At 50.7% G+C, this 23,694-nt stretch overlaps 1 protein-coding gene across 1 annotated transcript; it reads left to right on the top strand.

Annotated features, from left to right (window-relative positions):
• The first annotated feature begins 396 nt into the window (after positions 1-396).
• Positions 397-3,113, top strand: EGR1 (early growth response 1). The gene is made up of 2 exons (XM_088521555.1): positions 397-672; positions 970-3,113. The coding sequence occupies exons 1-2, from the start codon at positions 438-440 to the stop codon at positions 2,265-2,267; spliced, it is 1,533 nt and encodes a 510-aa protein (XP_088377681.1). The 5' UTR covers positions 397-437; the 3' UTR covers positions 2,268-3,113.
• The last annotated feature ends 20,581 nt before the right edge of the window (positions 3,114-23,694 follow it).

Genomic DNA, 23,694 nt, shown 5'->3' with positions numbered 1-23,694 from the left:
GTCAGGGCCGCCGCGGCAGCGCTGCCGTTCGCTGCCCGCGGTGGGGCCCGGCTGGAGGCGACGCGAGGCCCCCGATGCGGAGCGGCGGGGGCCCCATGGCCCGGCTTCCCCCAGTGCCAGGCGCTGACGCCAGGCAGGGTCCTCCAGCCCGCCTCCATATTAGGGCTTCCTGCTTCCCATATATGGCCATGTACGTCAGGGCCGGGGCGGACCCCTGCCAGTGAGACCCGATATATAGGGGCGGCGCAGGGCGGGCGGGGAGCCGAGCGCTTCCAGAGGGCAGCGGCGGGGGAGCCCGGGCGGGCGGGCGCTTCCAGCGGCAGCGGCGGGGCGACCGCGGGGCAGGCAGCAGGCGACGGCTGCCTCGCCGCAGCCCCCAGCCTAAGCCAGCCCGCCCGCGGCGGCTCGACCCGGCGGAGTCCCGGGCCGGTGCGCCCATGGCCGCGGCCAAGGCAGAGATGCAGCTACTGCCCCCGCTGCAGATCTCCGACCCCTTCGGCGCCTTCCCGCACTCGCCCCCCGCCATGGACAGTCACTACCCCAAGCTGGAGGAGATGATGTTGCTCAGCGGCGGCGGCCCGCAGTTCCTCGCGCCCCCCGGGGCGCCCGAGAGCGGGGGCTTCGGCGCCGCCGGGGAGCCCGGGGAGCAGCACTTCGAGCACCTTGCGGCAGGTAAGCGCGCCCCCCACGGCGGGCGGGCAGCGCCGCGGCGGCGGCTGCGGGGCTCCGCGCTGCAGCGGCGCCCGGTCCCGGCGGCTGCGCGGGGGGATCCTCCTGCCTGCGTCAGCGGCTCTGGGCTCGCTGCTGCTGGAGACCTGCCAGCAGCGCTGCAATATGTTATACTCAATTATTAATTAACCAGACGCGACGATCTGGGGCTGCGCTGCGCGGGGAAGGCTCACGAAGCACTGACAGTAGCTCTGGAGCTGCAGCGGCTCTTGGAAGTAATCACTGCTCTTCTCTTTTCAGATACTTTTCCCGACATCTCCTTGAATAACGAGAAAGCCCTGCCGGAGACTAGCTATCCCAACCAGACAACACGGCTGCCGCCCATAACTTACACTGGGCGCTTCTCTTTGGAGCCGGCACCCAACAGTGGCAACACGCTGTGGCCAGAGCCCCTCTTCAGCCTGGTCAGTGGGCTGGTGGGCATGGCGAACCCACCCTCCACCTCCACGTCGTCTTCATCATCGCCATCCTCCTCCTCGCAGAGTCCTCCTCTGAGCTGTTCTGCCCAAGCCAGCGAAAGCAGTCCAATTTATTCGGCTGCACCAACTTTTCCTAGCTCCAGCTCTGATATTTTCCCTGAACCACAGACCCAGTCCTTTTCTAACGCCTCTGGAGCCCCCATCCAGTATCCGCCTCCAGCTTATCCAGCTGCTAAAACTAACTTTCAGGTGCCAATGATCCCGGATTACCTGTTCCCTCAGCAACAGGGTGAGCTCAGCATTGTCACAGCTGATCAGAAGCCCTTCCCGACCCTTGAGACCAGAGCACAGCAGCCATCCCTCACACCACTATCCACCATCAAGGCATTTGCCACCCAGACAGGCTCCCAAGAGCTGAAGAGCCTCAACACTAACTATCAGTCTCAGCTTATCAAGCCTAGCAGGATGAGGAAATACCCCAACCGCCCCAGCAAGACCCCTCCTCATGAGCGGCCCTATGCCTGTCCGGTGGAGTCCTGCGACCGGCGGTTTTCACGGTCCGATGAGCTGACTCGGCACATCCGCATCCACACAGGACAGAAACCTTTCCAGTGCCGCATTTGCATGCGGAACTTCAGCAGGAGCGACCACTTGACCACACACATCCGCACACACACAGGGGAGAAGCCATTTGCCTGTGACATTTGTGGCAGAAAGTTTGCCAGGAGTGATGAGAGGAAGAGACACACTAAAATCCACCTCAGGCAAAAGGACAAGAAAGTGGAAAAAACACCAGCGGTCTCAACTGCTTCTCCAGTTCCTGCCTACTCATCCTCTGTGGCCACCTCCTACCATTCCTCCATTGCCACCACTTACCCCTCACCAGTGCGCACCGTGTATTCTTCCCCAGTCCATTCTTCCTACCCCTCCCCAGCACACACAACCTTCCCATCTCCCTCTATCGCAACAACCTACCCCTCAGGCACGGCCACTTTTCAGACCCAAGTGGCCACCTCCTTCCCATCACCAGGGGTCACCAACAATTTCAGCTCACAAGGGACCTCAGTGCTCTCAGAAATGACATCAACATTTTCTCCAAGGACAATTGAGATCTGCTGAGCCCTCATTCTGGAGCAGGAACGTTCACCTCTGCCATTGGTACTACCAGACATGGAGTCTCTGATTACTCCCCAACACCATACATAGCAAGGCTGCCTAACTTTCCTTTAAACCTTAGCTGCCTGAAACAGCTGTGGTTTAAGTTTTCCACCTCTGCCAAAAGACTTGCATGGATTGTGGATCTAAGTTCAGTATAATTTTCCCCGTAAACAATAATCTTTTATTAGGGATAAAGGACATTTGTTTAAGTACATAGCTGATGTAAATTGTACATGTGCCATGGTTTTGCTTTCCTTTAGGTACTATTGATGTGGAAAATCTTTGCATATCCATATTGTATTATTTGGAATTTGCAGGGCCATATTTTGTAACTGTTAATTCTCTTTTAGTGACAATGCTGTAATGAATTTCAAACTTCTTTGGGAACAGCACTTACTGTGTTTGAGCATGTTAGAGTGATGCCATGTAAATATCCCCCATGAGACACTCACATGTGGCAGACATTTTTGTTTTAAAAGTTACAAGTCTTGGTGCCTTTTTTGTGAAGCCTTGCTGATGTCATGCATTTATGTGAATGGATGCTTTGCATCTTGCCTTAAAGCGAAAGGGATGCTATTCAAAGAATGTATGGGAGAACATGGGACGGGTGGGGAGGGGAGCACGAGGAAGCCCTGGGGGACAGAATGTAAGGAAAAAAAAGAAAAAAAATCAAAGTCTATTTTTGTTACTAAAATGTAAATTTATATATATATATATATTCAGGAGTTGGAATGTTGTAGTTACCTACTGAGTAGGCAGCAATTTTATATGTTATGAACATGCAGTTCATTATTTGGTGGTTTATTTTTACTTTGTAATTGTGTTTGTTTAAATGAAAGTGACTGTTTGGCTTCTAAACACATTGAATGCGCTTTCCTGCCAATGGGTTATTTGGTGTACAATACCCTTCAGAAAAAATAAACAAAATATCAAATCATGCAGTTTTTCACATTTTTTTCTGTAAACTTCTGCATTGTGCTGCAACAATCCTCACAGCTTCAGTGGCTAGGAAGTAACAGACACTGCTTGAAGAAACTTAAAAAAAAAAAAAAAAGGTGAGAGGAGACTTCAAGCACTTGAATTCAGTTGCCATCAAAGGCATGGATGAGGGACGCCTGTTTGCATTAGGTGCATTAACAACTATTTGTGAGGTAGCGATGGGTCCTCCCTTCTGGCCTCTGACTTTTCCATAAGCATGTAGGAAAAACAGAGGCACCTGTTCCAGTACTGAAAATAAGATTTGACAACTAGAATCTCAGCTGAATGTTCACAAACAGTCAGAAATCTAACTGGGTGCTTGGAGAGAGGGGGCAAGATAACAGACCTTGGAAATACAACGCGTTCCGTCTGCATGCCCGGTGGACGGGAGCTGGCCCTTGTCAGCTGGAGGCTGTGATAGGGGCCTCTTTGACCCAGCAGGAGGCACAGAAGCCCAAGTGACAAGTTTTAGAAGAGCTGTTTTAGCCTTTATACGTTGATGAGACACTCACATGGGACATGATTTTTAATGTCACAAGTCTCCGTGCCTTTTTGTGAAGTCTTGCTGATGTAATTTGTATGGAGCAAACTTTGAAGAGACCACAGTCATGGGAACCAGCATTACAGCTACAGAGAGGGGTCCTAGTTCTTTCACGAAACCTGCTTGTTCTTTCAGGAGGGCTCTCTACAGACCACTGATGTTAAGAGTTGTGAGGGGCTGGGGTGAAACTGTAAGACTTGACAAAGGCATTTGGCACAGCGCTAACCAGCCAGCCTCTAGAGGAGGCAGTGAGTTACTGGCTAGAAATTACAACCTTTTGGAACATCTGCGCTATTTTTTTTAAAATTTTTTTTTGTAAATGCTGCCCAATCCTGACAAAGGGCAGCACTATCAAGATTATGTAAGAAAGGAATGGTTGATTCCCAGTCCATTTTCTGACAGGTAGGACTGCCCTGGGGGAGTCAGGATAAGATGTGGGGAAGGGATGATGCGGCTCCATCTGCGCTGGGTGGTGCCCGCTGTGCAGGGCATGGTTTGGGGGTGCTGTGTGCCGCTCCGCAGCTTGACGACTCTGTAGGATGTGGGAGCTGTGGGGCCTTTCCTGAGGAAAGACTAGTCTGTCTTGTACAAAGAGGATGCTGTCAAGCAAGACTGGGCAAGCTGACCACGTAACTCATGTCAGATGCCACAGAAACCCACTCCTGGGAGAGAAGACTATGAATAAATGCCTTCAAGTGTGATGCCTTGAAGAAGAGAGCAAATCATATTATGTTAATCTAACTGCAAAACTTTATCTTGAGTCCAGTTCTCAAAGGCAACAGCAAAGCAAACAGCTGGAACCAGCCCAAACTGCTCCTGATCCGAGGGCACAGCTTGGCTTAGATGTTACTGTGTTGTTTAATCTTGTCTAAGGTGACTCCTAGTCTAGCCTGCTGGGGCTGCAGTTGCACTGAGGCCAGCTGGGCTCCCATACAGCCCCATTGGCCTTGGCCTGGCTGAGGTTACCTGCAGCATGTTACAGACACACAAACAGCAATTGCAACTGTGACTTCCAAGGGCAGCTGCTCTTGAGTGTGCCCTGTACATAGAGGGCTGAGCCAGGCAGCACTGCAGGCTTAGGCAGGGTGGTGGCCAGAACAACACTCCCAGCAGCAGGCTGCGTTCCCTACATGTGGTTGGCCTTCCCTGCATACACAAGTAACGTGTGGGTGCCAAAGCCGCAGTGAGAGGTTGTGGGGGAGATCTGCAAGGCATCTCACTGGCTAAAAGCAAAGCAGGGCTCCTCTGCCCCATAGTTTCTACAGTTTGCAACAGTAGGTCCTTTGATGCTGAGGCGGTCTCCATAAACCTGCCCACCTCTCTCCCAGTCCACTACCTCCCTAGGTCTCTCCTAGAGGGTGCTTCTGGCACCCGTGTCTGGAAGAAGCCCAGTGTCCTGCGATTATGGGCACCTGCCTCATGCACCCCATGGAGCTGCACCCAACTCCTGCAGCTGCTCCGTAGGGCTTGCAAATGGCAAATGACATTTCCCTTCTGTTTGGGGTGACTGGTCCGAGCCGAGTCTCATTGCTCCTGCTCCAGGAGCTCCCTGACACCTCGGTGCTTCCATTTTGGGAAAGCAAGCAAACAAACATTTTGTAAAAAGTGTGGACTTATCCCAACAAGTCTTTTTTATTATTTTTAATTTTTATTTCCCCAGGAATGCCTTTCAGTGTAACTTCCTAGAAGGGGGGTCATACTTTAAAGTTTGGCATTTAACCAACACTGCTGCATCTTCTGCTTTGCATTGCTGTCCCTGATTTTACAGTAAAGCCTAGAAAACATGCAGTCATTCACTGCTGCTTTTTCCTTGGCCTTTGTGAAGAAGTTTTCAGGTCTGCGGCATGCACCGAACTGTACATTTTTCAGTTGACTCTGTTGTCTGTTGCTAGTCTGGACAGCACTGGATTTTTAATTCTTGAAACGTTTGCTCCGTGGCCTGAGGAGGAGGGACGTCCTTGCAGAGGCAAAGCCATAGAGAAACGTGGTGAGGCGGCGGCTCCCGGGGCAGCAGCAGGTGCCGCCGCGGGCTCAGGTTCAGCCGAGGTGCCAGTGGGAGCCTCTCGCCCTCCCTCGTTCGCGGCTCAGGATCCGTTCGGCGGAACGAGACGGCAGCTGCTTGCGATTCATAGCCAAGCCCCAGGCCTGGCCATTAGCGACAGGAGAAGCCGCGCGTCGCCGCTGGCGGAGACCCAGCTGCGCCCAGGGACAAGCGCTGGGGGAGCGACCCCGGGCAGAGCGGCGCAGCGCGGCCGAGCGGCGGGGGCGGAGCCGCGCGGCAGCCCCGCCCCCGCCCCCTGGACACGCCCCGCCCCCCTGGACACGCCCCGCCCCCTGCCCCCGCCCCCGGGGGAACCGCATCACGTAGCCGCGGAGCGGCCAAGGCCGAGCGGAAGTGCCTCTCCCGTGGCGGCCGGAAGACCGCTGCCCATATTTGGCGCTTCCTCTGCGCCTTTTAAGGCACTTCCGCTACCCAAACAAGGCGTTTCCTGTTCGCGTCCGCTCGCGGCGCCGCTGCTGGGGGGCGGGGAGGACGGGCCCGCGCGGGGCGGAGCGACCCCGCCCCTGGCCCCGCCCCCCGCCGCCGCCTGGCGCGCGCCCAGGGGCTGCCGCCGCGCTCGCTGCGCGCCTTGGGAGCGCGGGGGGCTGCTTCGGCTGGCGGGTGCCGCGTTCGGGAGCGCCCCGCCGGCCACCCCTCGGAGGGAAGTGCGGCCGAGCCTGCCGGGACCGTTCCGGTGTCCGCCGGCCGCGGAGCTCCCGGGAGGACGCGGGTGTCTGCACTTCGCTCAGGGCCGGCAACCAAGGGCTCGGGTTGCTGCGGGGCGCGGCGCGGCCCGCGCTACTGCTGAGGAGTGCTGGGGCCGTTGCTGCAGCATCGCGTCGGGCCGGCGGAGAACGAACGAGCCTATGGTGCCGCGAATGGCCTGGGCTGAGCCGGCCAGCCCTGCGCCTTTCCCGGAGCCAGCGACGCTGCACAGCTGGGAGGTGCGTGGCCGGGACGCTTTTCCGGGGGCTTGGGCTGGCGGGACGCCCGAGGATGGCGTCCAGCGCCCGAAAAACGGCTGCCGCCCGCGCCAGGACCCTCGCAGCGCGGAGGGGCCAAGGCGGCCGTGGAGTCTGCGGCAGAGCCCACGCGTCCCCCGCTGGGGTCCGGTAACGGGTCCGGGAAGCCGAGGAGCAGGGCTGGCAGCCGGGCTGGGCCTGCAGCCGTGTCCTGCTGTGTTCCCGCAGTCGGCCCGGGCCGTGGAGCCGGGGGGACGGGGCGCGCGCCGGGGTCGGAGCGGTGGCGGCGGGAGGGCCGGGCAGGGCCCCGCCGGGGCCGGGCTGCGGTGAGTCGGGCGCTCCTTGTCCTGGGCGGGATTTGGCCGTTGCTCTCGAGCGTCTTTTATTTGCTCTCTGGTTTCCAAAAAATGCGTTTAATTTGCACTAGATTCCCCTGGAGAGTCTTGTTGTGCTCTCGAGTCCTCTCGTTCCTGCAGAGCCCCGGGGAACGCCTTTGTTTTACTGTGGAATGTTCTTCAAGTGCTTCCTTTTGTGCTCCAGCTCTGTTTGGGTCCTTTAGTCTTGGTGGGAACCCTCTAATCTCTTCAGAACCCCTTCCTGATGCCTTAGTTCTACTGCAGAGCCCTGTGTTGTTGTCTGGCATTGTGAGTAGCTCTCTTGTCTCCTTGTGCATGTCCTCTGCCTGGAAATACAGAGCTAGGGCTTCCCTGGGGAGCTACCCATTCCATTCTGCCCACTAAGGGCCTTCTCCTCTCCCCCTCTGCCCCCTGCCCTTCCACCTAGCTCCAGGTGCTGTGCAGCTCTGTGTGTTCCCTCCTGGGAAGAGCTCGTGTTACAGAAGCAGCCCCGTTTCAGGAGTTGAGGTTGATATCCCGGTTTGCCCTGGAGGGAATGCCATCCCGCTAGAGCGGCTGTAGCATACATGGGCTCAAACCCGTTACGGCGCCTTGGGATAACGTTCCCTTCGTAGCAATGTCTCTAGACCCTGAACGTTGTTGACCCCAAATGCCAGGATGGCAGGAGGAACATAAACTGACCATTAAAGTGAGTAGCGAGCAGCCTTGAAATGGAAGTTATCTGTTACAAACCGGAGGTACAAAAGAAGGGACCGTCTGCTCTTCAGCACAACCTGGAAGAACTGCCCCGTAACCAGGTGTTCTTGGGAAGTGTCCGCCATCGGGATAAGGAATATTGCGGTCAAGGAGGCAGCACGACCACCGACTCCGTCACTGGTGACTCAGGAAACCCTCTGTCTTAAAAGAGAGAGCAGCAGCGCCCGTGCAGTTATTTAAGAGGTATGTGAGAAAAGCTAAGTGATGCTGTAGTAGTTGAATTGCAAAACACCCCAGAGAGGCGGAACATGGCCATGGCCTACGTCACGAGTCGACTGAGCTGTTTGGGGTGCTGGCTTTGTGGAATCGTCTTTAACTTAAACGCTACTTTTGCAAATTCTTCTGATGGGGGAGGATTGGTGAGCAGGAGGATTGCACACGTAGGATTCATTTTTCTATGGCTGCTCTGTGGCTGTAGTTAATGGAAGGTCCTTGACTACTAATAATCTAAAGTAGGATATTAACCATGAAATAGTTTTAAAGAGGAAGAGGTATCATTTGAAATCTTCTTTGGCCAATATTTATATAACAAAAACACAAATCCGCCTGGGTGACATTGAGTAATCAGGTATAGCAGGGATTGAGTAAATGGGAGTTCCTGAGCCAGGGGGGCACGAATTTCCAGCGTAGGAAATGTGGAGGTTACTATGCACTTTAAGTGTTAAAATAACAAATTATTCATAGACTGATATCTTTCAGGTTTTCATTGAACTGTTGGGTACTGTGGATTTCGGTGTGTCAGTGTACAGTTCCTATGAAACTAGGCAGGTTGTCTGCAGCTCTGTTCCCAGAGCTCCCGGATTTGGGGCATGAAGCCATGCACATGAATGAAGGGCCCTGCAAAGCCCTCGGTGTTTTGGGGGATGACAGGCTTCAGAGTGCTGGATGTTTGAGAGAGGCCTGATGTTTGGAGGGGAAGGTCAAAGGGCTGGCGGGGGGAATACACTGAGCACACATGCATTTGTGCTCGCCAAGACAGCGGGCTCTGTGGAGGCTTGTCCTGCTCACGGTGCGAGGGTGTGGGAAGTGACCGAAAAGGCGAATGGCATCAGTAGCTTCTGTGGTGTCCTCAAAACACATTGAAACGGACCGTACCACAGATGGGCCTGAAAGAGAAGAGCCAACCTTTGCAACTGCTACACCCCGCACGCCACATACAACTGAAGTCCTGGAGAGGAAGAGCACAAGTCCGGAAGGATATGTCAGCACAGAGGGGCATCAGCAAAACTTCAGATTGATACCAGGGAGCAGGGGGCATGCTCTGGCTCCAGCCTAAAAAACAGGTGCGTATGGAAGTTTCAGGTCTCTCTTGTGTCTTTAGCAATGTTGCTGCTGGGGAGAACGACTCTTAGTCCCTCCTTTGCTGATCTTATGGAGAGATGGTTTTGGTGCAGCTGTTGAAATACTTCCGCGCCGGATGGTTGCTATTGCTGTGCACTGGAGGCTTTTGCCCTGTTCTGCCCTTGCTTCTCCGGATCGCAATTGGAATAATAATGTCAGTGGCAGCAGGAAAAGGACAAGGTCTCTGTGTTTTTATGGGACCACAGCTCTCTTGACAGGCATGACTGCTCTTCCGCACCCTTCTTGATCTGTACAAGACCAAATACCTGCGCTCTACATGTACATGCTGTTTTGTACTTGATGCCTTCTCTTGGCATACAACCCCAGGTTGTTTGGGAGAAAAGGATAGGAACCGCTTAGCTTTTTACAAGATGACAGTTTAAGAGACGAACTTAATTACAGGCTAAATGAATGAAATCAAGCACCTCTCTAAATGTTTCTGAAGAGTTCCATTGTTGTGTAATGGCTGAACATATTAACTTATTAAATGACCAGGAAGTTGCAAACCTCATGTCTCGCGTCCTGCCTACCAGCGTGTAAGGAGAGAAGCTCTGGCTTATAAGAAGGCTGGAGCTGGAGCCACTATGTTGCTATGGTCAGCAAGTTATTCTCAGAAATACACAGGTGGGTCTACAGTGCATGAGCCCAAGGGCAAAATGGCTGCTGACATCTTTGTTTATTGTACTTGTTAATTTTATTTTATTTTGCTTATTTGATAATTTGGCACTTCAGACGGTGCCTGCTTCAATGCAGCTACAAGGGAGATGTGTGTGCATCTCCGTGAAAGGCCGGGCCAACCGTGAGTGCTGGTTTCGCTGGTTTCACACTGTCCTAGCGCCGAGGCCGGGAGGGGGATTCGAGACCCACAAGGCCGGACCTGCTGGAACACGGAGCGTCCTCCCGTCCCGCCGCACGAAGACGTCGCTGCGGGTGCCGCTGCGCGTGCGTCCCGCGAGGTTGGCAGGGAGCGTGCGCGGCAAGGGGGCACCAGCGCGCGTGCACGCAACAGCCTTCTCGGGCGCATGCGCCCTGCGCTCTGGCGCTCTCACGGCTCCCTCCGGCGCACGCGCCGTGGGGACGCCTCAATGCGCATGCGCCGCAGGGAGGGCGCGACACTCACGCGCTCCGCCCCGCCCCCAAAATTGTGCGCATGCGTACAACTCCCGGATCCGCGGGACCACCTGCGCATGCGCCAGAAGAGTAACCGAATACGCATGCGCATTACCACGAACTCGCCTGCCCTCACGTGCCCAAAAGAGCGCACTGCAGCACAGGGCGGCGGCGCATGCGCAGAGCGCTCCAGCGCGCTCTCTGCTGCCACCGCGTGTCTAACACCGCGCCCTGCAGCGGGGAAGCGGCGCCGGCCGCCGCAGCGCACGGCGCGAATTCACGCGTCTTGTATCAACCCGTCTTCGGTCGTCTTGTGGTTGGTCCAGACGGTAGCACCGAGTTAGCCTTACTGCCACTTGCTTTGCAGATCGTGCAGAACTCCAGTGCTTTGTCATAAAGTCAGGATGATTTGGCACTGCACAGCCCTCTGGGTTCCAACTTTCTGAGATGATCCCGGGAGGTAAAGATTAGTATCAAAGATCAGTTGTGAGTATAATAGGAAGGTAAACATAGTAATACTGCTTTACCTAATGGCTGCCTGGCCCTTTTAAAAATCCATGCTATCGGGACTCACTCTGACTTGGCAGGCTACGTTAATCTGGAATTAACTGATGTTCCTCTGCCCTGATGTAGAGTACCCATTGACATTATGAAGAAATTTTGTGTGGAGAAAGCAATGGAAATGGCAGTGACGTGGTTTTTCTAACCTTTCTCCAATCTTGTTTTTCAGATATGGAATATAACTCTGAGCAGGGCTGGGGCAGCATTTTGACAGGGCCCCATGAGCATTGCTTTTGCCAAGGTAAATATGGTTTTCTACATGGGTCTTGCATCAGTGTGTGCCTGAGAAACTTGCCTGTGGTGAAACTCCACTTCTACCTTGGCTTTCCTGTGCAGCAAAAGACTGAATGTGACTACTTGCTGACACCAAGACTGGAAAACATTGTTTTTAATGTGTGCTGTTTTCCTCCTGCTTACAGTATAGCTTCAAATATTTCGTTTGTGTCGGGAACTTTGCACAGGAAATCTATACCTCTCTTGGCTTACACACTATGAGCCAGGGCCTGAATGACAGGCCCGAGTCTGGGTTGGCTTACAGATGAATACAGCTCTGCCTTTGTAGAAGTACACAAAACTCACCTGTAGAACTGCCTATGCCAACCTGCATGTAGGCTCACAAAATTGTAACTTTTGAAGGCTCTCGTGCAAGTGTTTTTGACCTTGAAGGGAACCTTCCCATCTGAAGCTGAGGCCCTGGCCAGGTCCCAGTCCCAGATGAAAAGGAAAATAGGACATACCAGATGTTACCGCTCACAAAGGAAAACGCGAGTTTTGTCAGTTTGGTTCTATAAAAGGTGGGCCCTCTTGCTGCGACTTTGGAGACCTCACTTACAGGTGGACGCACTGCATAAGACCTCCCAATTGCTGGTTCTCCAAAATCCTCGCTGCAAGAGGGGCTCCCCAGCCACTGCGGATCTGGATGATGCTAACATGTTTAGGCAATTGGTGAGGTAGCTTTTTCTTAATCACTGATCTCTGTCATATCATAATTAAGTGCACTGCAGAATCATTATGGTTGGAAAAGACCTTTAAGATCATCAAGTTCAACTGCAAACCCATCCCCACCAAGCCTGCTAAACCATGTCCCTAAGTGCCTCACTTGGAGGGGCAGAGGCGCCTGTGAGTGCCCAGTGACAAATTCAGAGTGATTTTTTCTTTTTTTTTTTTTTTTTTTTTTCCTTTTTGTTGAGTCACTTGGGTGTGGTTGTTTCGCACTTCCAGCACCCCAAAGATGCAAGCATTAACACATTAATCCTTAATAGCAATACCTACTTACCCCTCCCTGGTAAATTGCTTTGCTTGTTCTGGTTATTTTTAAAACCCCAAGCATAGTAAGCTTATTGTTTTGTTAGATGTATCATTTTATTTCTGTATTATTTGATACAAACAGAAACACCACTGTTCTTTCCCTATGTGCCTGATTCTTTCCACCACCCCCTGTCGATTGGCCAAACGTGTACCAGTATGAAAGTACCTTACTACTTTGCCAGTCTCCTTTCTGCAGTGCTCAAATTGTGCCTAAGATGGCTTCATTTTCCCTGGTCTTGCTTCAGATATTTAAAAAAAAAAAAAAAAAAAAAGTGTCTGTGTCCTTGGGTAGTCCGCGGTTTGCGTCGCAGCTCGGCTCTTTTGTTCAGGTCTGGGTGCTGCTCTTGTGGGTTGCGCTTCCGGAGTGCCGCTAGGGCGGGAGGCACCGGTTGTGGCCGGACATTTCTTGTGCTGCCCTGGTGCCCCTTCATGGTTTCATTTGCTGTGTTGTTAAAACCTTGGGCCTTTCTGGCTGGCCGTTGTGTTTCTGCATGGCCGGACCCATCGTTGTCCTAGCATCAATGGGTCTCATTTTGGGTTGCACGTGGGGCTACGAAGGGGCAGCCGGTTCTCTTTGTGCTCTTCAGGTGATAGCTTGGTTCCTGAAGCCTTCAGAAGAAGCTGCCTGTTTCAAACCAGGTATGTTGGAGATGCAAACACATCTATATGAAAGACAGGCACAAACATTAGGATTTGTTTTTACTCTGTAATAGAGGTGATGGTGGTTGAGTAAAATAATAATAAAAGCAATTATAAAAAAATCTGGAAACTAGAGCAGCCTCTTTCCTGAAAAAGGCCGTCCTCTTGGTGCTGTTGCCAACGCGCATACGCCAAATGAAGACCGCTCTGCACCTGTGGTCAATGGGCTGACTCCACGCCTGCGCACAAGGAGCTCAATTGCTAGCCCTGTACTTTACGACCCTTGCATACAGGGAGGTTGTACAGCGTCAGCACAGAGTAGGCACAGTTCATCCTGGAGTTCATCATAATAAGTGTTCCATGCTCTCTGTAATAAAATCCTCCACATGGTCTCTGTTTTAAGCCAAACTCACTCGCCCTTTCTCTCTTTGTAATGATAATTCCTCCTCGTGTGCGCTGCAATAACTTTTTGCTTGTGCACCCTTTTTCTCCCCGTAAGAATTCATTTCCGTGCTTGGTAGAAATTTGTTTCTGCTCCCTCTGTCTCTTGCCGTGACCATTCGTCTTCTCTCTCTGCAGTAATTCTTTCCCGCATGCCATTATAAGTGATTCTCCATCTCTCTTTTTGTTTCCCTTCAGTCCAAAGAACTCTTCCGTGCTCCTACTTTCTCTTTCTGTAGTGATTCTTTCCTTCTCTCTGTAGTGATCCTTTTCTGCTCCTCCTTTCTCTCTTGGTAATGCTACTTTCCTGCATTCCATAATTATTCCTTCTTGTGCTCTCTGCAATAATTATTCTTCCACACTCCTCCTTTCTCTGTAATAAGTCTTTTCTGCATTCTGTAATAATTCTTCCTCCCTCTCTGCAGTAATTCCTCCTCGCACAGTACTTTCACACTCCCCCTTTCTCTCTCCGCCAGAATTCCTCCTCACGCGCTCCACAGTAATTTTTCCACGCTATCTCTATATCTCCCCATAACAATTCTTTGTCTCTCTGTGGTATTTTGTTTTCTCTCTCTCCATAGCTTTTCATTTTCTCTCTGTCCATAGTAATTCTTCCCTCATGCCGTTACAACTGATTGTCGCTCTCCGTAAAAGTCCTCTTTCATGCTCTGTAACAATTCTCTTTTTTCTCTCTACATAACATTTCTCTTCCTTTTGTGCTCCACAACAACTCTTTCCCTCTGCTCGTTTCTCGCAGAGAATGGGGGAGCTGCCGGATGTCACACCAGTCTTCAAAAAAGGCAAGAAGGAGGACGCAGGCAACTACAGGCCAGTGAGCCTCACCTCCGTCCCTGGAAAAGTGATGGAACGGCTCATACTGGCCGTTGTCTCCAGGCACGTGGAGGACAAGAAGGTGCTCAAGAGTAGTCAGCGTGGCTTCACCAAGGGGAAATCTTGCCTGACTAACCTGATAGCCTTCTGTGATGGAATGACCACCTGGATAGATGAGGGGAGAGCTGTGGATGTCGTCTATCTCGACTTCACCAAGGCTTTTGACACCGTCCCTCACAACATCCGCCTGGGCAAGCTCCGGAAGTGTGGGATAGATGAGTGCACAGTGGGGTGGATTAGGAACTGGCTGGATGGCAGAGCTCAGAGGGTGGTGATCAGTGGTGCAGAGTCTAGTTGGAGGCCTGTAGGCAGCGGGGTCCCCCAGGGGTCAGTCCTTGGTCCAGTCCTGTTCAATTTATTCATCAATGACCTGGATGAAGGCACAGAGTGCTCCCTCAGCAAGTTTGCTGATGACACCAAACTGGGAGGAGTAGCCGATACCCCAGAGGGCTGCGCTGCCATCCAGAGGGACCTGGACACACTGGACAACTGGGCGGCGAAAAACCTCATGAAATTCAACAAGGCCAAGTGCAAGGTTCTGCACCTGGGGAGGAATAACCCCAGACACCAGTACAGGCTGGGGACCGACCTTCTGGAGAGCAGCTCTGCAGAGAAAGACCTGGGTGTCATGGTGGACGACAAGTTGACCATGAGGCAGCAGTGTGCCCTCGTGGCCAAGAAGGCCAATGGGATCCTGGGGTGCATTAAGAAGAGCATCTCTAGCAGGTCGAGGGAGGTGATCCTGCCCCTCTACTCAGCCCTGGTGAGGCCGCATCTGGAGTATTGTGTCCAGTTCTGGGCTCCACAGTACAAGAGGGATGTGGAGCTGCTGGAGAGAGTCCAGCGCAGGGCTACAAGGATGATCAGGGGCCTGGAACATCTGCCCTATGAGGAGAGAGCTGGGCCTGTTCAGCCTGGAGAAGAGAAGGCTGAGAGGGGACTTGATCAGTGTCTACAAGTACCTCAAGGGAGGCAGTGAGGAGGATGGTGCTGGCCTCTTTTCAGTGATGGCCCCTGAGAGAATGAGAGGAAATGGCCAGAAACTGAAGCACCAAAAGTTCCACAGGAACTTAAGAAATTTTTCCTTAACAGTGAGGGTGCCAGAGCACTGGCACAGGCTGCCCAGAGAGGTTGTGGAGTCTCCTTGTCTGGAGATCTTCCAAACCGTTTGGACGCAGTCCTGTGCCACGTGCTCTAGGTGACCCTGCGTGTGCAAGGAGGGTTGGACTAGAGGACCTCTAGAGGTCCCTTCCAACCTTAAACATTCTATGATTCTAAGATTCACGCATCTCCACATGTTCCCACGGGTCCCAACGCGTCCCAACATATCCCCACAGGTCCCCACACATCCCCACACGTCCACAAGCATCCCCACATGTCCCCATGTATCCCCACGCATCCTTACGTGTCCCAACATGTCCCCACCCATTCCCACACGTCCCCACATGTCCTTGCACTTCCCCACGTGTCCGGACGTGTCCCCACACATTCACAGAGATCCCCATGTGTCCCACATATCCCCACGCATGCCCACACATCCTGACACGCCCCCCCCTCCCCCCCCCAATCCCCACACGTCCACATGCATCCCCCCATGTCCCCACCCACCTCCCCATGTCCCCACCCATCCCCACACGTCCCCAAATGTCCCCACACATCCCCACACATCCGCATACGTCCCCACAAGACTCCACACTTTCCCCAAAGATCCCCACACATCTGCATGCGTCCCCACAGATCCCCACGTGTCCACACCTGTCCCCACATATCACCACGCATCCCCACACGTCCCCATGTGTCCCCACACATCTCCACGTGTTCCGACACATCCCCATGTGTGCCCACACATGCCCATGTATTCCCCACGTGCCTCCACAGGTCCCCATGTCTCCCCACATGTGTCCCCACATATCCCCGCACATCCCCCGAAGTCCTCACATGTCTCCACGCATCCCCACAAGTCTTTGCATCCCCTCACATCCCAACACGTTCCCACGCATCCACACACGTCTCCACTTGTCCCCACGCATCCCCATGTGTCTGCACACATCCCCACGCATCCACCGTCACTGCCACACACCCCCAAGCATACCCACTTTTCCACACGTATCCCCACAGGTCCCTGTGCATCCCCATATGTCCCCACACATCCCCACATATTCCCAAAACTCCCCAGATGTCCCCAGGCATCCCCACATGTTCCCTATGCGTCTCCATATATTCCCCAGTGGGACATCCCTCTCACCAGAGGACACATGGGGATGCGTTGGGACGTGTGGAGATGCGTGGCAAGGTGTGGGGACTTGTGGGAATGCATGGGGACATGTGGGGGAGACGTGGGGATGTGAGGGGACCCATGGGGACATGTGGAAATGTGTGGGGACTTGTCGGGATGCTTGGGGACACGTGGGGATCTGTGGTGACATGTGGGGATGCACGGGGAGACGTGGGGACTTGTGGGGACCTATGGGGATGTGTGGCAACGCGTGGGGATGTGTGAGGACGCGTGGCAACGCATGGGTATGCGTGAGGATGTGTGTGGACATGTGGGGACGCATGGGGACATGTTGTGACCTCTAAGGTTGCATGGGGACATGTGGGGATGTGTGGGGACACATGGCAGTGCCCTCGTAGTTTTTGGTGGCTGATCAGGTCATCCCTTTGCAGTCAACCCGGCCTCCTCCCCGTCGCAGCCGCCTCTGGCCGGCTCCCAGGCTGGCTACGAAGCAGAGGGAGTTCAGCCATGAGCTCAGGCTCATGGCACACCAGGGCACAAGAGCATCGACTGTGCAGAGGGACGCCCAAAGAGGTCACGGCACCATGTCTCATGAAAGCAAAATGCTCCAGCAGAGAGTAAAGAAGGGAAGGAGAGAAACTGGAGTGACGACACTTGTCCAACTACTTGCCCTATGGCAAGATTGTACCTGTACCTGTACTGATATTAAGTTTCAATCAAAATCTTTCCCATGCTATATAAATTCTGTAAAACATCTTCCCACAGGAGGCGTGGGAATCAGAGGGCTGGAGTGAAGGGATTAAGTAGCTTTGCAAAGTGCTGGTAGAAGGTGGAGCCGTTTTTGTTTGCTGGCTCGGGAGGTTTCCAGTCTGCTGCTGCAAGGAGCGAGTCCCCTCCGTGCGCCTTGGCCACGCAGCCTCCGCCAGGCAGGTCCCGGCCGGGCTGGCGTGTCTGACCTTGCACAGGAGGGAACTGCAGCTGCCTGCAGACAGGGCAGGATCTTGAGTGGCACCAATGAACGGTGCTACTGGTTGAAACGCCATCATCTCGGCTGTCTATTAGTGGTAATCGGAGTTAACTGCTAAAGGGAATGGCTGTGCTGTGCATTTCATGAGAGCAGAAAAATCCAGCTGGCATCATCTGTAATTGAATGCTCCTGTCACTCTGCTGGCACCAACACAGGAATTACAGTGTGTGCTGTAAGGTCTCCTAAGGTAAAAGGCATCTGCACTTAAAAGCTGAGTATGCTGGATCAAGAAAATCTCCTGTGTATCCCAAGGGCATGTAAGCATGGATAACACTTACAGTAAGTGCCCAGAATTGCACCCAGAGCTGCTCTATTTTTTACTCTGCCTCTGGCTGATCAAGACCAATCAACTCATTTAACCTGCTTCCATATCTGCAGAATGAAAATAACACTGAAATACACTGCAGCTGTTCTGCAAGGCTGAATACACAGCAGCGTGTGCTGTCAGCACATATATTTGGAAGTGTAGGCAACGTGATGCTGTCCCCTGGCCCCAGCTTGCAGGAGGAAGGGGGCTGCCCACTGGGCACCCCGTTGCCACCACATCTTGATACCGACTGCCTCTTTTCATGGGACACATGGTAGCCTGGTTCCAGGCAGCACGAAAGTGGGAATGAGGCAGTCAGAAACTGCCCTGTTTCGCGTTTGCAGGAAATCTCTGCCTGCGCCTCCATGTGCATCAAACACTGCCTGAGAACACGATGGGCCATCTCAGCAAACCAGGATGCAGACGTCAAAAAACAAAACACAACAATCAAGCAAGCAAAGAAACACAGGAACTGAGGGTTTACTGTTCAAATATGCTTTTGTTGGTGTTGTTGTTGGTTTTTAATTTACACACTGGCAGTATCTTCTAAGGCCTCAAGCTTACGTCCAAAACCAGTAAAGAAAAACAGAAATATCATCTTTTTTGGTGGCAAAAGAAATCACAAAGATTTTACCACATTTAATAGAAAATTCTTGTGCTAACCAATCCTCTACAATGACAAAAAGGTACGTTAGCATTTAAAAGCAACAACTGGTAGAGATTTAACATATGGAGATGCTATAAAGGCAAGGTGACAATATGTGGAGAATATACTCCATAATTCTGTTTTTATGGTAAGAATTAAAGACTGACAAAACACATCTCTCACGTCAGAAACTTCTGATCTGTTCTCGCAGCACTCTGAGGAGCTGATGGTTGCGCAGTGCAGCTTTTCTCATTCCCTTCACAAGGCAAAGTTTGTTAACAAACACAGTTGCAGCATGGAGAGAACCCACCAAGTCAACAGCTTTGAATTCCCCCTTTGATTTGCAGGAAATATCACACCCATTGGATCCGTTCCATTTGTAATAGCCATGGTAAGAAACAAGGTGAGCTCTTGAACATACTGTACAAGATTTCCAAACTTCATTCAAATGAACTGCTTTGGAAGTGTGTTCAGTCAGCCTACCAAAGTGATCCATTCTACTTCTGAGGTTCTGTTCACTGATTTTCCAGCTTGAAAAGTCTACTCTCAGCAAAAATTGCCTTTTTTATTTTTTTCTGCAAAATAGTGTCACAAATATTACTTCCTAATTATTTGGAATTTAAAATAGTTCAAAAATCATATCCCAGATGTACCAAGATACTAGAGAAGACAATGAGTGACTCAAGAGGCTGATGAACGAAAATCATTTACTTCCCATGTGAAGTTTCAAGTGCAAGGGAAGCTTTCCCGAAGTGAAGCTTTACCTCTCTTTAACCAGGTTTCACCTGCAATTTAGATACACATTAAAATATTCTTTCAAAAGTCAAAGATTAAACAGAAAAAGCTTGGACCCCAGTTCAGTGAAATGTTTATTCTATCTTCCTGCGGGTTCCTGAAATGAATCTGGAACCCAGCTAAGAATTAAGTGCTTGCAGAGCTGGATAGATCTGGAGTACAAATACTTTCGGCAGTAGTTTTACTCTTAGAGATTTGACTCACCATCAAACGCTGCAACAGTTTGAATATTTGTGCATTAGGAAAACAGCAACATACCTTAGGTAACACCATCTTTAGGAAGTAAAACAGAAAGGCACTAATCATATCATGTACTAAATATATATATATATGCTATATTACCTAACCAGAGGCCTCAGTTCTAGCATTGTAAAAAATCTTAAAAAAATAAAGCAAGACTTAAAAATTTGTTCTACTTCTGATGAGATTTGATTAGAACAGAAAAGATCAGGCAGCTTTTTACCCAAGCAGTTGATCATACAAGGTATTACAAACTGGATAACCAAGTGCAAGTAATAATTGGGTCTTAGCAAGTTTATTCACAGTGCAAAGGCAGAGTGCCTGGCCTGCACTAAAGGCATTGTCCCTCTTAACTATGCCAGCATAGTAAAAACACAAAACCCTTCTGGCGTGGACAGTTATATCAACAGAAAAATTTTATAATGGTATCCTAGATTGAGATTCAGCAAAGCAAATAAGCTATACAAATAAAAAGCCCTTTACATTGCACTAGCAATAGATGGCTCCTATCTGCATCCCAGCTTAATTAGTATAATTATGTTAGTAAAAAAAAAATTGTTAATGTTGATCACCTCAGTCATTAAATCATTTTTCCCAAGTGTGTGGGGAGGCACACAGAAGGAAATATCTGCTATTTGCCTGAATAAATAGTATGTATTTTTACTCTCCACTACTAGGATTTCTTCTTGCCTCAGTTTCTATGGTCATCTTCTACCCGGCGCTTTCCTGCCGTGACAGCGCGGAGGGACTGAGGCCCAGCAGAGCGCCCAGGTGAGCCCTGCGCAAGGCCAGCCCGGGAGCTGCTGCACGGTCCGGGAACGAGCCTCCCCCTGGGAATGCAGGGGTGACTCAGCTCCAGCCTACCTGGAAACTCACAGCACCAACAGCACTGGTGCTCACTGCAGAGAGCTAAGTGTGGTTGGGATCAGGGAGTTAGTCAGCCCTTGGACCAAAGTCCAGGGACTAATCCTATGGAGATGTGCAGTTTGGCCACAGAAAGCCTGGCCCACACCACGGAAAGCTGCACAGCAGTGGAGATCAAGGATGCAACACAGACACGAGTTTGCAGCTGATCTCAGCACGCGCTGTGGGAGGCTGCGGGTACCAACTGACCTGAAACCCCCGTGCTGCGGCCAGGACGCTCTCATGGGTGCGCTTCTTCACACTGCACCTCAGACCCGGTACCGGTGGCTTTTGGCACAAGTCAGCAGAAGCTGGTGGAGATGCAGGAACTGCTGGTTACTTTCTCCAGAGAGAACAGAACCTGTGTGTTCACTGCTGTCGCCAGAAGGGGAATGAGTGCATAAGTAATGGAAGTTCTTCCATCCAGGATGAGCGCCAAGTGCAGAATCAGATTAAATCATACACAAATAAATAAGCATGAAAACAGAAATCCGTTCTATATGTGGCATTCAACACTGACTCATACAGCAGCACCAAACAGGAAGCAGGTCCCCGTGGAAGCTCCTTATGGAAAAGGCACAAAACTGTGTACATGTAGTGTCCTTGTAAGAAAGACATCTCTATATTGTCTTATTTTGCCTGGAAGGCACTGCTTGTCCCTCTTCCCAAATCCCTGCATATTCACGTACTTTGCTTAGGCTCCAGGACCTGCCTTTGACAGGAGGGCTTATACAGTACCCTCCTTGCCAGCTGCCACAAGCCTTCTCTCAGCCTCAGAACCCAAAGTTCTGGGTTCTGGTTATTCTTTGTTAAGAAGCTTTACCTTTTACCAGAAGATTTGGCATCAAAACTGAGTGGCAGGTCACAGACAATAGCACTAGGTACAAAGGCAACGATTCTTCTGTTTACGGTCAATTATATACAATGTTAGTTAGAGTAAACCACAGAAGCACGTATCAAAGTGGGTGAAGACTCACATCATGCAGCCTATTGGAGAATAATAGAAAGAGCTGCAATGATTTACAAGGAAATGAGGATTACTAAATAGCAGAAAAGTAAGGTTTACAATATCATTATAAACTCCCAAGTAAGTACTGTGTACATCACCCTAGTTCATTTCCCTCTTCTACAAAGCGGACTGAAAATTATTTCAGTGTGAAAACATTCACACAAGTCAATCATTTATTAATGCAATTGGAGCAATTGAAACTACTATATATAGCAGCAATAAAAGTAAAAAGTGTGACTGACATTTGGCAAGAGCATAACTGAGACTGAGTATTCATTTCCATAATGTTGTGTTATTATCATTAATGAATGTACTAATGAACTCTTAATTCCTCATTTAGACTGATAGTTGCTCAATTAGGACACTTGGGAATGGAGCCAATGGAGTTCAGCTAGTTTATACAATCTGCCACTCTGGTCTGCAGATTGCTCTGCCGTTCTGAAGGCTGCATTTGGGATCAGTGTCATCCTTTTTGTCACATGGATATTCCCACATGCTTCATCTTCCTACAGATCAAGCTTTGTGGTTGGGTGGAAGACAGCGGGTATAGCAGAATTCCCCTTTTGAAATCTGGCACTCAGGTGCCATTTGTTATTTGGAACCGTTAAAGCAGAAGAGTTCTTTCCAGGACAGAAACAGGCACATCACAAAGGTATAACTGAAAACAGGTAACTGCTGCACACATCATACATCAGCAAAAAATATAAATAAAAAAATGAAATGTACTTATAAAACAAATTCTTTAGGAAATCAATTTACAATATGTGATCCCTAATTCCTAGATGTGAAATTGGATTATTTCTAAAGGGTCCATAAAACATATTCCAAAAAGTATGCTTCCTACCAATAGGTTTAAACTTGCTTAGATTCATGCCTCTCATAAACAAATAGTGCAGGACCTATAAGGAAGAAGGCTGAAAAAAGACTATTTTAAGAGATTCCAAACATGATAAACTCTAATCTTTAGTTAATGCCAAAGGACTAGTCTACTGAATGATCCAGCAACTGCTATTTATTTCTGCTCCCTTCCACCTGCGGCTTAGTGCATTAATACAGAGCATAAGCTATGACTTCTGCATATTATATTAAGTAGAAACATAAAAAGTTAGTCTTTTAGTTGGCTGGCTGCTTTTGCTGTTGCATTTTAATCTGTCTTTGTACTTTGTTTGAAAAGGAATTCAGAAGATAAATTGCCATTAGCGACTGTGCAAACAGCACAGTGGCCAAGCAGGATATGATCTAGCTAAACATAAATCATTACCATGTATCTTTTTATCTGTAATCTAAATTATTTCTTTGATATGCAATTCACGACAGTTATATAGTGCTTTTATACAAATACCCAAGAGCTACAAGAAAGCATCCTGCCAGCTGTGGAAAGCTGGTGCCTCTTGGAATTAACATTGCTAACTCTACCTTCATACTCTGCATTTGAAAAAAATGGTGTTTGATAAATAATTACTGTTTCTGCTTAGAATTTGGCTGCACAAGCTCACAATGCAAAGAATCCCCCCCCTGGGCGATGTGGAAAGAGTGCTGGAAAAAGAAAGGGAAAAGAATCAGCCCAGGCAATTCTACCCGACTTCTTTCCACCCTGCTCATGTGCCTGGGGAGGCTCCTGGTCCTGCGGGTCAGCTCCTCACTCTCACACTCCCTCTCAGCTCTCCATGGCCGAGCTGTGATGGAGGGGCTGAGAACAGCTGGCAGGGGGTGAGAAACTGCATCCAGCACCACTCTGCTGTCTTGAAAAGTATCACTGCTAAAATTAGTGTATAGATGATGCACAGGCTCTTGCTTAAAATCTGAATTCTAGTGATGTCTTTTGGCACTGTGAACAAAACCGTGTTGAAAGGCGATTCCACCAGGCCCTGGCATCGCCTGCCACCGAACGCACACGTGCAGGTACCTGCCTTGCTCTCCTGCTGCCACCAGCAGGACACAGGTGACCAGGCAGCCACCTGAGGCTCCCCAAGGCAGCAGCCAGCGCTCCATGCTGCCAACGTCCCTCTCTTGACATTGGCGCAGGGACTCTGAATGGGAATCAAACACAAAACAAACTGGGCGAGGGCTTAAAATCCTACTATCTACTATTCACTCCCTGCGTAGGCATTCTTGAACACACCGACTGCTTTTGTATGGCTTAGGTTAATCCACTTCCGTAACGCTAAACCGGTAATTACAATTAGACAAACTGCACTAGCACAGAATAAAAAGTTGGCACGGGAAGTTACTGCAGAAAGGGGAAAAAAATATCAGCGGTAGCTGTTCTGGGTTCATTTCCTTGTTCAAACATGCCTTCA

This window comes from Tinamus guttatus, unplaced genomic scaffold (genome assembly GCF_059628265.1).
Source record: "Tinamus guttatus ecotype Peru unplaced genomic scaffold, ASM5962826v1 Tinamus_guttatus_pri_ptg000007l, whole genome shotgun sequence".
NCBI classification, from domain to species: domain Eukaryota; kingdom Metazoa; phylum Chordata; class Aves; order Tinamiformes; family Tinamidae; genus Tinamus; species Tinamus guttatus.
The sequence above is the reverse complement of the archived record's forward strand: the minus strand, read 5'-3'. Positions and strand labels throughout refer to the sequence as shown.

What these genes read in the sequence shown, in the direction of transcription:
- EGR1 (XM_088521555.1), top strand. Translation starts at nt 438, where the DNA reads ATGGCCGCGGCCAAGGCAGAGATGCAGCTACTGCCCCCGCTGCAGATC. An exon ending in CTTCGAGCACCTTGCGGCAG is followed by an intron (nt 673 to 969) that starts GTAAGCGCGCCC and finishes TTCTCTTTTCAG; the next exon opens with ATACTTTTCCCGACATCTCC.